The 15,117-nt window shown below is 39.1% G+C and overlaps 1 protein-coding gene across 1 annotated transcript in view; it reads left to right on the top strand.

Moving 5' to 3' along the window:
• zanl (zonadhesin, like) overlaps positions 1-15,117 on the top strand; it is a gene marked incomplete at its 5' end in the record, with an annotated part of 34,247 nt that overhangs the window by 7,589 nt on the left and 11,541 nt on the right. Inside the window, 17 exons of the mRNA XM_035675698.1 lie at positions 778-902; positions 1,719-1,864; positions 3,074-3,217; positions 3,597-3,704; positions 4,873-5,042; positions 6,419-6,621; positions 8,110-8,254; positions 9,202-9,449; positions 10,440-10,617; positions 10,781-10,889; positions 12,282-12,376; positions 12,585-12,761; positions 13,615-13,823; positions 13,937-14,081; positions 14,319-14,416; positions 14,525-14,671; positions 14,791-14,955. Of these exons, the coding sequence (XP_035531591.1) occupies positions 778-902; positions 1,719-1,864; positions 3,074-3,217; positions 3,597-3,704; positions 4,873-5,042; positions 6,419-6,621; positions 8,110-8,254; positions 9,202-9,449; positions 10,440-10,617; positions 10,781-10,889; positions 12,282-12,376; positions 12,585-12,761; positions 13,615-13,823; positions 13,937-14,081; positions 14,319-14,416; positions 14,525-14,671; positions 14,791-14,955 (2,612 nt within the window). The remainder of the gene's footprint in view (positions 1-777; positions 903-1,718; positions 1,865-3,073; positions 3,218-3,596; positions 3,705-4,872; positions 5,043-6,418; positions 6,622-8,109; positions 8,255-9,201; positions 9,450-10,439; positions 10,618-10,780; positions 10,890-12,281; positions 12,377-12,584; positions 12,762-13,614; positions 13,824-13,936; positions 14,082-14,318; positions 14,417-14,524; positions 14,672-14,790; positions 14,956-15,117) is intronic.

The raw sequence follows: 15,117 nt of genomic DNA, 5'->3' as shown, positions 1-15,117 counted from the left end.
TGTAAGTCTGGCGGTAGGTCCATGGGGATAATCACAGATGCTGGAATCTACAGACCTGTTGGCTCTGTAGGCGAACGTGTGTACAGGAATCTGCAAATGTGTGTTTAGAGTCTGTGTGTGCATAATCAGATTTGTAAATGTGTAAAAAATCTACAAATCTGTATTTAGGTTTGCAAGTGTATATAAATATATATATATATATATATATATTTGTACACATGTGGACAAATCTGTAAGTGCAGACTTAGACAAAAAATGTATTTGCTCGAAGAGCTGGAAATACAGACAAATCATCGATTTTTTACACATTTACAAATCTGATTACGCACACAAGGATTCTAAACACATATTTACAGATTATTTTACACATTCACAGATCTAATTACGCACACACAGATTGAGATACAGTTACACAACTCTCCACACACATTTGTAAAAAGTTTTGCTACAATAATAGCTCCATACTTGTCTTAACAAAGACCAATTTAGCAGTTCGGACCAGGCTTAGTAAAGACTAGTTGGTAAAACCAGCCTCAGACTACTGCAAGACATGAAAGCTAGTTATCGTATATATCGTATATTGTAGACATTTGCCCTTAGTGGGATGTGTCACTGAAATCTGCTTTAGTCAACACCTGCTACAATCTGGCAGAGCCCTAGACTTTTGAAGCTGATATAAATATTTAAGTAATTAATTCAATCTCTATCTATTAATATAACTATAAAAATATATAAAGTATATGCTTGGTTATATATGATTCTGTGCTCCCTGTGCAGGTCCTTGGTTCTCAGTGGAAGGAAAGAATGAGGAGAGAGGAGCACCAGGACTGTCCTACCTGAGAAAACTCTACGTCACTGTGAATGGAGTCACTGTGACCCTGATGAAAGCCAGGAAGACGCTTGTCAGTATAGGCAACAGTTACACCAATATGCAATGCACTGCAAAAACAGCCCTTCTAGAAACAAGCTAAATATTCTTAAATCTAATCAAATGTTCTTGTATTTAGCAAAACAATCTTCCAATAGGGTAAGCCATTTTTGCTGGAATTCTTAAAACTAGCATACAAATCTAGCCACTGAAAGATTTAAGCAACTTAGTCATATAAATTAGACTTACTACATATTTTGGTCACTTTATTGCGCTGAATTTAAGAATTTGTACCTTAATCTAAGATTAATAATTAGCAAAAAAATGCTTACAGTAAGACACAATTTCTCAAAAAGAACAGCAATAAGAATAAGTAACTTTGTCTTAAATAAAGCCACCAGAAGCATTCTTTTTTCAATTTAAGCTGTCACTATCACAAGATGATAACTGGGCAAAACAAGTGCATACGCATGTGCAACACCACAGCTGTATGTATTCTCTATCTATCTTAATCCCGGTTTAGTGAAATTACAATTCAAAGCCTGCCCCTTCACCTGTTTTGTTTGCTCTTTACTTGACTTTTATTTCTTTTTAATGCCATAATCCCAGAAATCTGTCAACACTCTTCCTCCTCCTCGTCCACAGATCACACTAGTTTTCTCAGTGTCAATGCTCCGCCATCTTAACCCCTAGAGCAAGAGAGATCCAAATCCCTTTATGCTAGGTTTTTATCCATGGGTCTGATCTATGATGCATCGGATTTGGAAAGCTGCCAGGAAACTGTAAATGTGTAACAAATATTTACTGTTTAACATTGTCTTTATGACGTTTTTGTCTTTCCTTCTGGCAGGTGAATGGACTGCGGGTGGCCCTCCCTCACTCCCCGTCTCCTCTCATGTCTCTAAGTCTTGCCGGCCAGTACATCACCCTGAAGACAACCTTTGGTCTCCAAGTGCGCTGGGATGGAAACCATTACACCCAGATCTCAGTTCCCAGGTTGGTATAGTGGTTAGAAATAGGTGGTGACCCTGTCAGAGGTAATAAAATTAACACTTTTGATGTTTTAGGATCTCTTCATAGGGTTCCTGCCTAGGTGTGTTTTTTATTGTCTTTTTTATTTGGAAAATTCTTACATATGTACATATTATACAGCAGGTAAGTGTTTCATTACACAATTTTATGTTGATTCTGGCTGCCCCTGTGGACAAAAGTAGTAGTGTTTCTATCACTTCAATTGTGTCTGATTTTAAGGGGAATCTGACTGAATTCGACCCGGTAGCATTAAGAATAACTATAAAGAAGGGCGCCTGGTTAGCTCAGTGGGTAGAACTGGCAACTCATGTACTGAGGCTGAGTCCTTGCTGCAGCAGCCCCGGGTTCGAATCTGACTTGTTGGCCCTTTGCTGCTAGTCATCCCCTCTCTCTGCCCCCCTTTCCTGTCTATCTTAAGCTATCACTATCATAAAGGCAATAAAAGCTAAAAAAAAATACTTAAAAAAAAAAATTATAAAGAAATAGCCAGTCTCTGTGTTTATGGATCTAATATACAGGCACGAGTATAAAACTGAGACTGTTTTATAACCAGAAAGTAACCAAATTTCTTTTTTTTTTGTATATTTAAGGAAAAAGTTAAAAATAGAAATAACAATAGAAATTCAAGCAACATAGAAATAACAGATATATAGTAAGATAACTTTGGAATATTAAATACACTAAAGCATAAACTACGGAACCAAGGACTCATGTGACTCTTATTTTGAATGTATTCAACATGCTGTCACAAACTCAATCAGTGCTTCCAAGCAGGTTTCAAATTGTGTGATTTGGGGGGAAAAACAAAATTGAAATGAAATTTGCTTTGCACTCGAAACACAACCTAAAATACTGAATTATATGGGTTTGGTACACACCAAATCTACTAAACAATCATAACATTTTTCTAATGCAGCCATGATATGAATAAGAGTAATCTAACTGCGGAAGGCCCCTGTGTAGGTTGACACAACTAAAGAGGTATATTTTGTGAAAACGTCTTAAGAAATCAGCTGGGCATCTATGTAAACTGTAGCTCAAAGGTCGTTCAGATCAGCTTTTTTGATAAATCCTCCCAACATTCTTAATACTTTTGTTATCTTCCATTCATGATGCCCTGACTAATTTAAGACTCTTAACATATCATCTCTTAATCCCGAATTATCTTTGTAGCTCCTACTACGACCAGATGTGTGGTCTCTGCGGTGACTACAATGGGAATCCAGACAATGACTTCACCAAACCAGATGGCACACTGGTGGGAAATGTCAATGACTTCGGGAACAGCTGGCAGACAGAAGAGGATGAGGATGACTCGTGAGTTTATGTGTATTAACTTTTTGCAATAATCTGAGAATTTCCCTGAAACGTCCTTGGAAATTCAAGCATGTGACTAAACTACATGTGACTAGGCTCATAGATGGACTCTATAATCTATACATACATTCAGTTACTGGGAGTAATAATAAATAAATAAAACATATATTATATAAACAATGTAATGTGCAATTTTTTTGGTCTGTGCTCAAAATGTTCCATTGGTACACTGAATTGAGACACAAATATGTTGCCAAAATTGTTATATAATTATAATGAACTGTCTAAATTCTTAATGACTTCTTGAGGATGAATTACAAGAATGGACTTTTGATTTGAGAATTTGAACTTGATCCTGTTGTTGTGTTGTATTGATCAGGTGTAGCCAAGGCACCAAGCCTGACCCGGACTGTGACCCCAAACTTGAGGCTGAGGTGGTGAAACCAGACAAATGTGGTAAAATCAAAGACCCTGCTGGACCCTTCAGGTGAGAAAACAGCCTGAAGGGTGAATATTTACCTGCTCCAACTGTTGGGATGCAAGTTGTTCTACTGTTTGGTCCTGAGCTAAAACCATTACCCTGCTGAGATGCAGATTCCAAATCTGATTTCACTTAACAGACATAACAAAGATTTTTTGTGACCACACACCCATTCAGAATAACAACCCACCAGTTGAGAAAGCTGCTAGTCAGATAGTCCAATTGAGGTTTAAAAGTCACTAGAAGCACATTTATGGCCGTGTCTGGTTAGGAAGTGTCAGTTTACGCTATGTAGCAGGCCACAGTTGATTTAATATGGGGAAGGAGGAGGGTCCAGGGTTGGTTGGGAACGAAAGCTGCCCCACATACATCAACCAGCCTTTAGATAAACCAAGTAGTGAAATTCCATTGCCTCTATTGAAAGCTATATTAAGACTAAGTACAAGTCCATTTTACCATTTAAGTAGTCCATTTGGTAATACCATATTCATACAATTCAATTCCAATTTATTTATTTGTATAGCGGCCAATTCCATAACAGAAGTTATCTCCCAGGGACACTTCAATAGAGCAGAGATCTAGACCGAACTCCTTATAACCGCCACACAACCGCCACACAATGTAAAATGACTTGTGTCCCTCAGTTGCTCAAAATTGGTAACTTAAAGCACTTTAATGGTTTATTGGTTGAACCCACTGGATGCTCAATGACTTGATAATGAGTTGTTAACATTCACAAGGTGTGACCAATAGGAGGAGAGACATAGAAAATCATAAACAAGTGTCTGTAAATCATTCTATTACACACGTATCCTTACAGAGACTACTTGTTTATCTGAGGTCAGATTACAATTATAGCTTGTTCTTGGAATATCACATGAACAGCATTGGACTCTGAACCACATCTAAAGCAACGTGTTCTCTACCTACCTACCTACCCCAGGTTTAAGACACCTCACTGTATGAACTGTAATGACCCCAAATTTAATTAAATTCCATACCTAATTTTCTCTCAGGTTACGTTGTTGGATGTTATTGCATGTATTTCATATATTCATTTGTATATTTGTAATCTTTATAAGGAATAAATAACTGCCCTTCACTGACCTTCTCAATATGTTGGACCACCTGCCTTCTCCTCCCCAAACTGAGCATGTTTTCTTCTCTGCTCCAGGGAGTGCATCAGCGTGGTAAATCCCACTCCATTGTTCCAGAGCTGTGTGTATGACATGTGTCAGTTCAATGGACAGCAGCATGTACTGTGTGACCAGCTCCAGGCCTACACTGATGCCTGCCTGAGCGCCGGAGCCAAAGTCCACCAATGGAGGACTCCAGACTTCTGCCGTAAGTCTTATTATTTCTATAAATGTATATACATAGTATTTTAATATGACAAATGGAGGATCCAGTGCAGGCATGATTTTTTTGTTTTTTGTTTTGACACGTCCCATATTCTAACATGGAGGCAGCATACTTTACTATTGCGACTGCGGCTCAGAGGTAGAGTGGGTCGTCCACTAATCAGAAGGTTGTTGGCATCACAGTGTCCTTGAGCAAGATACTGAACCCCAAATTGCTCACGATTGCTGTGCATTAGTGTGTGAATGTGAATGAATGAGTTAGCTTCCATTGGAAGGGCTTTGCTATCACTGTGTGAATGTGTGTGAAAGCATGAATGTGGCATGTAGTGTAAAAGTGCTTTGAGTGGTCAGAAGTATACTATACTATACTATACAATATATACTATTCAAGTACTTACCATTTACTGCAGTGAGCCACTAGGGGGCGATTGAGATGTTTTGGCTTTACTTTTGGAGAGATGTCACGTTGTCCATTTTTATGTCAATGGTACAGTCATGTTTCCCACAGGAACTCTGATGATCCAATCCCCTGACTTTTCCAGCTCGTTCTTATTTCCAGGGTGTCAAATACCGCCATTTTGTCATGGGCCTGAGCGTCTACATACAGATTCATTAGTTAGACTTTAGTGCCTGTTTTAGATGCAGTAAGCATACCTAGTAAGTCATAATAATAAGTAATTTACCTGTGTACCAGTGTAACTAGTGTAAAGAGCAAACAAAGTCCATGTAAGGAGGTGCTTGGAATGGATGAATAGGTTAAAAAAACACAGGACTTTTCCCAGGACACAATTGTTAGTCCCCCATGTGAAACCAAAAGTCTCTTCATGTAGGTCACGTGGCTTGGGTCGTGTAACTACTTATTTTAAGCCCAATCCTGATGTTTTCCAGAATTAGTTTTGCTGATTAAACCTAACCAAAATGCGGCTGTTGTGTGAATCTCAATTGTGCTTGCAGATTCTGGCAGTGATATGCCATCATACCGCACTGAAATAAACTTTTTCAGTTCAAACCTCAATATCTCAACTCAGTGAATGAGTTACTTCCATCCAGTATTATAGCTACAATAGTAACCTTACTGACTCCATACAGAACTGCATATCACAACAAGTATTCACTACTGGAACATCTCAGCAGAGAAGTATATGCAGTAGGCTACTGCACCCATGTGTTCTTGGACCAGAAAAAGCTCCAACACCAATCTTCCTAACATTTATCATCTATTTATCTTTGTCCTAATCCAACTGCTTCTCCTGTTATCCATCCTGGTCTCTATCCTATGCTCCTGCTTATCTACCCCGCCTAAATCTAAACTGCCCTCCTACCTCCCTTTATTTGTATTCGCTCTGTTTCCCCATGTAGCCCTGGCCTGTCCTCCCAACAGCTCCTACTCCCTGTGTGTGAGTTCGTGTCCAGAGACGTGTCTGGGTGTGGTTGGACCTCCCGGCTGTGAGGATGTTTGTGTGGAGGGATGTGATTGTAACCCAGGCTTCATCCTCAGCAACGACAAGTGTGTGGCACTGAAAGACTGTGGCTGTGTGGACCCCAGTGGCTCCTACCACCCTGTAAGTGGGTACAACCTCCAAGTGACTTAAATCACAGCCCACTGATCCTGAACAAAAAATAAACTAATCTCATGCTCACTTTGCCATGAGGCTGAAGTCAGGATATTAAATGAGTGGAAATATTACATTACATGATCACAACAAGAATAGTATCAGAAGCAAAGAATAATAACAGTGAGTGGTTCCATGGTTCATCAGGTGCAGGGATCTGAGAAAATGGTGAAAGAGAGGACTGTCAATCATCAATTGTACAGCTTACTTGACATGACATCATCTGAAGCTAATGCTTGCTTAACCTTGATCCAGCACCTGCTTACTCCACATTACAGTCCTGTTGCGATGGCTCAATGAACATTTCAAGCGTCCACTGCTCACTAAGAGTGTTGGAAACACAATCTGACCAAAGGGAAGGCAAACATCTCAGTGGCCTATCTGAACATTTTGTTACAATGGTTTAACGCAAGAATAAGGCAACTTATCATATAAATGGTGTTTTTTAAACAGATGGATGTCACAATAGAGCATCAGCATCTCAGACCAAAACAGTCTTTTTTGATGTTCCAACTCTGCTTTGGTTGAAATAAACAGTATTTAATTCACTGACGTAGATAAGAAAAAGAGCAGTTTCAGTCGCTCTACTCTGCTGCAAAGGCAGCAGACCATCTATGTAAACAAAGAATACATTTTTCTACTTTGAGGTTGTGATAAAGGCGGACAGGCACGAATTTTTTAATAGGCCTTGATGTCACAGTACTTGCTTCTACTGTAGTTTAATTACAGCAATTAACTGCACCATCCTTTGTTGGAGAATGGTTGGTTGAGGGTCCTTTTATGTCATCCTCTACTCTATCACCATCACGGCTGACAAAATCACAACAGGGTACACATGGTTTATTCGTGTAGAAAAATGGGAGAACACAAATCGCATTTTAGGGGGGAAGCAGCAGTGAAATGCCATTATGAGTTACTGGTGCCTGATAAATTATGTCATGTCTGTTTATTTTGTGGAAATGTCAGAAATGCACCTAAAACTTGCACACTTGCAACATTTTAATATAAATATACGTCTCAATAAATTCCTTGTAAAAGCCTACATTGGAAAATGTTTCAAGGACATATACCCAACGATACTATTCTATTGTTTTAGTTTACCACCATGTAAGCACTTTTTTGATTCTATTGACATTTTGCATTTTGCCTTTATTTGACAAAATATGAGGTAGCAGGTAGAAGATTATGTCCAAAAATGCCAGTTTGGGTTTTTAATGTGAAACTGGGCAGAGTTTTGTGCAGAGCAGCATGTACTTCACATCAGTTAAGAGACTGAGAGATGTCTCTAAGTCTGAACATACTCTATAGACAAATGGGTTGTGTGATCTGACCTAGACAATGACCTTTTTTTGGAGGCTTAAAGCATTTTGATCTTGCACTGATTGTATTGTATCTGCCTGCACAATGTATAATTTACATTGCGTGTGTGTTTTTCAGGTGGGTGATGAGTGGTACTTAAAGGGTTGTGAGCAGAAGTGTATGTGTCACAGTGGAAGTTTGATACAGTGTCACAACACCAGTTGTAAACCAACTACTGAGAGCTGCCAGCTGCATGATGGAGAATATGAATGTCGTCCCCTGGGTATGTTAAACATACACACATGCACACACACATTCTCTCTCTGTCTCTCTCTCTCATACACACACGACAAGTTGATAAGGTTTGAGGGAATAAAGTCCTCTTCTACCATGGTCATTTACCAATTTGCAAAGTGGGCTACTGCCCCAGACAAGGGGCCTCCAAAAGCCCTACGTGCATATTCCTAAATTAGTTACAACAAACCTGGGACAATACTGTATGAGCTAGATGAGTTATTCAGAAGAATGTGATATGTTTATATCTACCTATTTATGATAGGTCCCTACTATTGATGAGTAATGGGAAGAGCCTTTTTTCTATATATTTATTAATTTTATGAGGTATTTCATGTGAACAAATGGTAAAGAATCCTGTTTTTCAGCCCATATGACAGAAAGGGTGCACTAAGGAAAGACATCAACATCCGATAGCTGAACATTCAGTGGCTATTTTCTCAAAATGACATTTTGTTTACACTCAAGCAAGAAAAAAAGTTCTGACTTTATTTCTTTGACCTGGTTTCTACTAAAAGGAAAATTAAAGTATATTTAATTGAGACACCACCTAATTTGCATAACCATGTCATGATACAAACAAGTCTAGTATGTGGATACATATAAATTTGCTTTATTTTTGGAAAATAAGATTTTTCCTGGTCTTTTTTACTGGCCATTTTTACTTCTATCTAGTTGTGGTAAACAATTTAAGTCCAACGGTGCTGTGTTGTATTTGTGAACATCTATGTGAAAAATTGGCCCTTAATTTTGAAATAATTTGTCCTTGAAAAGTATTTGAAATACCAGAGACTGACAACCCTGCGGATGCAACAGTGGTTTAGATATTTTCAGCACATACCAGAGGAAGGTGTGAAATCAGCGTAATATGTCATTAAACCCGAATAGTTCACAATCCACACAGTTAAGAGCTAAATTCTTACCTCTCTTGCTCAGGAAATGGTATCTGCTCAGTATCTGGTGATCCCCACTATACCACCTTTGACAAACACACCCACCATTATATGGGAGCCTGCTCCTACACCCTGACCAAACCTTGCAATGACTCCGCCGACATGCCATACTTCACCGTGGACACCCAGAATGAACACAGAGGAAGCAATAAGAAGGTTTCCTATGTCAGGGCTGTGGTGATCAATGTGAGCGGAGTGACTGTCATCCTCGGCAAGGGTCGCACAGTGCAGGTATGTTACCTTCTTTCACAGCAACTGATGCACTAAAGCAGTGGTTCACAAACTTTTACCCTAAGAGACTCCTTTTCTATCATTCAGTTGGATATCTCATCTTCTTTTCAAAACTATACAATGAACCCAAACAGTGAACACAATAACGACAATTGCACTTTTTATACAATTTTCTGTCTGTATTATGTATTTATTCATAACTTTTTAACAATCATACATACTTACTAGGCTTCTTTTTGTACAAATTCAGTGTTTTCTTGTCTCTGGCGATTGGATGTTGTTAGGTTGGGAACCACTGCACTAAAGCTTTAGTTCTGCATGATAGATTTATTTTCTGTACTGTCCCCTTCATCGCATCTGTGGTCAGATTTAGTCATATTTAGTGCTGAAATTATGACTCAATAAATGATTAGTCCACTGGTTCCCAACCAGTTGGGACCCCCAATAGGGGTCGCCAGAGCTTCAGGGGGGTCACAAGGCCTTCTTGATTTTAAGGGGTGAAAGAAAACTTTAAAAATATACACAGTAGTAGGCCTAGTATATATCTCAGCAATTATTTTATTTCTGTGAAGATAACTAAATTAAATTGTTATTTTTAAACTTTAGATTATTAAGATCTAAACTTTGAAGACCTGAACACTTGTCCTGCATTAGAAAAGTACACAGTTAAAACAACCAAAGAGCTGATAGAACAATGGCCAAGTGTCAAGGAGTAGTACTTGAATTTGTCAAAAAAAGAAGCCTGTTAAAGACTTTTCTAAAAATATCCAGAAAACTCATCTCTGATCAATATTTATGGGAAATACTCGGGAACCAGTGTTTTGAACTGTTGAGACAAAACAAGACATTTGAAGAAATCATGTAGGAGCCTGGAAAATTGTGATGAGCATTATTAAATTGGGGTTTTTGAGACATGATCATGGATAAGCACTGCTGTAAATGAATGCCTCAACATCATTGATGCCCATCATCAAAATTAATGTTCTTCAGGTCAATGGGACAGTGGTTGTCCCACCTGTCACCTCCATCAGTGGAGTGAAGATCTACTTGAGTGGAAAGTTTGTTGTCCTGGAAACATCCTTTGGGCTAAGGGTACGTTTTAGTGGCGACCACCATGCTGACGTTACTCTGCCAACCTCCTACAATGGCCTGCTCTGTGGCATGTGTGGTAAGAAACAGTATGATAATTTGTTGTGTCTCATTCCATCTATACTCCGACCTATGACTACCAGGCCAACCAAAATGCTATTCCCAAAGGCAACCCTGAATGTCTTTTTTAGCATGTTGACTAATCACTCTGTGATAAGGCTTAATGTTTGTTGCCCCGGTAGGAAATTTTGATGGAAACTCCAAAGATGACAACTTGAAACCAGACAATACACCAGCTGCTAACACCAATGAACTGGGAGACAGTTGGCAGGTTCCTGACCCACGGCCTGAGTGAGTCACACACAGAACTGCATTTTTTCTCTGGGGTTCCGGTTAGCTCACCTGGTAGAGCTGGCTACCATACCAAGTTGCTGCAGCAGCCCAGGGTTCTAATCCAACCTTCGGCCCTTTGCTGCATGTTATCCCCTCTCTCTATACCCCCTTTTCCTGTCTACCTTCAGCTGTCACTATCCATTAAAGGCAATCAAAGGCCCAAAAAATAACTTAAAAAAAAGAACTGCATTTTCTTATGTCAATCAAACATACACAACTCACTAGTAATAATCTTTTTCCTTACTCCAATGGCAAAAAGAACCAGGCCTTATATTAGAGACAAACTCATCATTATTTACCTGTTGATAAATTCAGGATAATATCCGTTTCTACAGCGCTAATTCCATCAGTACAATTCATGTCATGTCATAAACTCACAATTCTGGCGCTCTCTCACTTAATAGAGAAAAAATATTACATTCTTTATTTCCATACATAATTATTTCCAATTGCTTTTACTTTGCAGTTTTTGGGTTGGTATAATAAAAACCTACCAGGAAAGGCAGGGTTGACTGCCTTAGGACTTTTAATGTGAAATATCTGCAGAGGAAATGTTTCAGGAAAGTGTTTCATTGACGTTGACAGTGTCTCAGCTGAAAGGAACCAAGTTTAATATACATTAGCGTAGGCCGACCCTATTCAGCTACACGTAGGAGGCAGGTTTATTTCTAATAACAAAGATTATTTATTGTAGACTGTTGTTGAATCCTAAACGTAATTGGTTGAAGAAGCAGAGCTAACCAGAGCAGAGTAACCCTAGTCCACATTTCTTTTCCCAATAGTGTTTTTAATCCATTCATTTTACCTCAACTAGACCGTGGACATGAAATTAATACTAACTTATTTTAAATTACATTTAAGTAGTTTTTCATTTCATTTAAAATGTTGTAGTATTTTGATAGTATTATACGTTTTTTATATCATTTTTTAAAATATTTAATAAGAGATTCCTCTGCATACCTAGAGGCAGCTTGAAAAACCAGTGGATTAGAGAACAGAAACTCAGAACAGCAGGCTTTTAATGAAAATTAGTATTGAGTTTCATTGTCACTAACTTAACAGTGAAAACAAGATATTGAAACCCAAATTGCTCCTGATGCTGTGTATCAATGTGTGAATGTATGTGAATGAATTAGTTTCTGATCTGATGAGCCTTTGTCATCACTGTATGAATGTGTGTGAATAGGTGAATGTGTTGGTGGTCTGAAAACTTGAAAGTACAGTCCATATGGTTAATCCTTTAACAAAAGTATAGGCTCGGCAGAGGTCATTACACAAACATACACACTCACGCACACAATAAAAATCACCACTCTCACCATTCTGATGAACCTTTCACCTTTTCCCCAGCTGTACCAATGGTGGAGGACAGGAAGACTGTGATAAAGAGGTGGAGGAGGAGGCCAAGAAGCCTACCAGCTGTGGCATGATCACTGATCCCGATGGTATTATACACACACACGCACAAACAGTGCATCACATTGAGAATAACATTTTCCAGACCTGTCACCTGGATATATCCTGATCTGAATGATACTAGATACTAGATTTAAGTCAGCAGAATAGAGTATCCAAATTGTGAAGTGATAATTTAATATATTAGTTTTTGCATTCATGTCCACTATGTCTTTGTGTCTTTGATATTGACTTTAGGTATCTTTAAACCCTGCCACTCTGTTGTGCCCCCCGAGCCATACTTTGGAAACTGTGTGTACGATATGTGTGCCACTGGAGGTCAAACCGTGGCTTTGTGCCAGGCCATAGAGAGCTATGCTGACATGTGTGCTGTTGCGGGAGTCCCCATCGCATGGAGAAACAATACCTTCTGTCGTAAGTCTGTGTGTGTGCGTGTGTTTGTGAGCCTAGGTCTGACAGAGGAAACCGTCAGAGACACATTTTAAACTGAAGATCAATTCATTAACAGCTTGTTCAATTGATTTCTAAGTCCCTTCCCTCTTTTGCTCTGTGCTCCAGAGCAGTTGAGAAAACAAAAGCGACATATACCTGTAAATATATTATAGATTTATTACATGTTATATATTTATATTATATTTATATATGTATACATATATTTGTTTAATGTATGCTGTTGTCTTTGTTAAATTTCAGGACCTTTGCCGGTGTGTGACAATTATTAAGTGGAAGAGTTGTTAGTTGTTACTCCTACTTGTCCTACTTTATGAATGGAAAGGAAGCTTTCCTGATCCACATGTTCTTGGCTCATGCAATAGACAACTCACAGTTGCGTTGGGCTGTGGCTCAGAGGTAGAGCGGGTCATCCACTAATCGGAAGGTTTCAGTTCGATCTCTAGTTCCTCCTGCTGCATATCAAAGTATCCTTGAGCAAGATACTGAACCCCAAATTGCTCCCGATGTGTGAATGTGTGTGAAAGGGTGAATGTGGCATGTAGTGTAAAAGCGCTTTGAGTGGTTGGCTATACAAGTACAGGTCCATTTACTATTTACCATTACAGTTCAGACCTTCGCTGACCCTTCATTAAATTTGAACACATTTTGTAGATTAGTTTTTTTGTAATATTTTGACACATTAACATGGAATTCATCAATAAGAAAACTCTTGCCAAAACTTAGAGTTGCCAGTGTGAGAAAACATAATTTGCAGCATTGCATTTTACCAAACATCTTCCAAATATCTGTTTTCCAAATGTCTTCCTCCCTACAGCTCTGAAGTGCCCACCAGGCAGTCATTACGACCCATGTGGCCCCGCCTGCCCGCAGCCTACATGTCAGGACCCTGCGGGCTCCGGTGGCTCCTGCAACCAGCCCTGTGTGGAGGGATGTGTTTGTAACCCTGGCCTTGTCCTTAGTGGAGACAAATGTGTCCCACTCACCGAGTGTGGATGTACTGATGAAGACGGAAAGTACCGGCCAGTAAGTGTGCTTAGATGATTTTTTTATAAATTTTATAAATAAATTTTTTTATAAGTTTGTTTGAGAATGTGTTAGAAAATGCAATAAACATATTTACATGCACTATTGTGTAGGTGGGAGACTCTTGGTTCACTGAGATGGACTGCTCGGAGCGCTGCAAGTGTAATGCCAACCACAACATCACCTGCGAGCCTTGGCAGTGTAGCCCTGCACAGGAGTGTAAAGTTGTAGGAGGAGTACTGGACTGCCACTCTACAGGTAAACATTACAACAGACTGAATGACCAAAGATTCACTACACTTGAAGCTCCACATTTTCAGAATAACCATTATCTGATAATTTTCCATCTTAAAATACATCCAGATTGAATAATTCAGGTTTATTGTAAATTGAGTATTATTTTTGTAGTTTTGTTATCATTTCCCTTTGAGCTAATTGTTGATTAACTATCAAGTATATTTCTTACATTTCACTGAGCCTCCTTTCCCTCCTCAGGTAAAGGAGTGTGTCACGTGGCTGGAGATCCTCACTACTACACCTTTGATGGTGTGATGCACACATTCATGGGTACCTGCACTTACACCCTGGTGGAGGTATGTGATGAACATCTGTCATGTTTGTGCCACTGGCTGCTTTGCCTATTGTGCAGAGTGTGCCCAGCATAAAAAATAAAACCACAATGTTTTAAATTATTTTTCTAGGTGTGTAACACTACCAAGGTAACTCCATTCAAGATAGTGGCTAAAAACGAGGAACGTGGTCAACCAGAGGCTTCTTATGTTCGCTCTGTTAAAGTTTATTTGCCCCATGACACTGTGGTTGAACTGCAAAAGAGCCGCAGAGTTTTGGTAAGGATAATTTCTTTGTTCTTTTAGATTGGATCATTACTACAGAAAACAGTGATGCGATACAGCATAGTGAAATGATCAGCTGCTGACTGATGTCTGTGTTCTCTGTCTTGTCTTAGCTGAACGGACGGCGGATGCGAACCCCAGTTTCCATTGACTTAGTCGGAGCCAAGGTGATATCCAGTGGATCTTACAGTCTGCTGGATACAAACTTTGGTCTACAGGTGAAGTTTGACGGAGTCCATCACCTTGAGATCACTGTTCCTGGAGAATACTTCAACAAGGTAGGAAAACATGAGCCAGTGTGTTTGTCAAATGTAATATCATCTATACGAAAGTATCATCCTAAATGTGGTTTGAAAATCTTGGATGAATGAATGCAAGATGGAACCTTGTTGAGGTCCCTTGTGCATGAAACACTGTAATACTAGAGTTAGTCATGGAGT

This window comes from Morone saxatilis, unplaced genomic scaffold (assembly GCF_004916995.1).
Source record: "Morone saxatilis isolate NCDOM2014 unplaced genomic scaffold, NCSU_SB_2.0 Contig4, whole genome shotgun sequence".
Taxonomy (NCBI): Eukaryota; Metazoa; Chordata; class Actinopteri; family Moronidae; genus Morone; species Morone saxatilis.
Note: the sequence above shows the minus strand (reverse complement) of the source record. Positions and strands in the feature narration are given on the sequence as shown.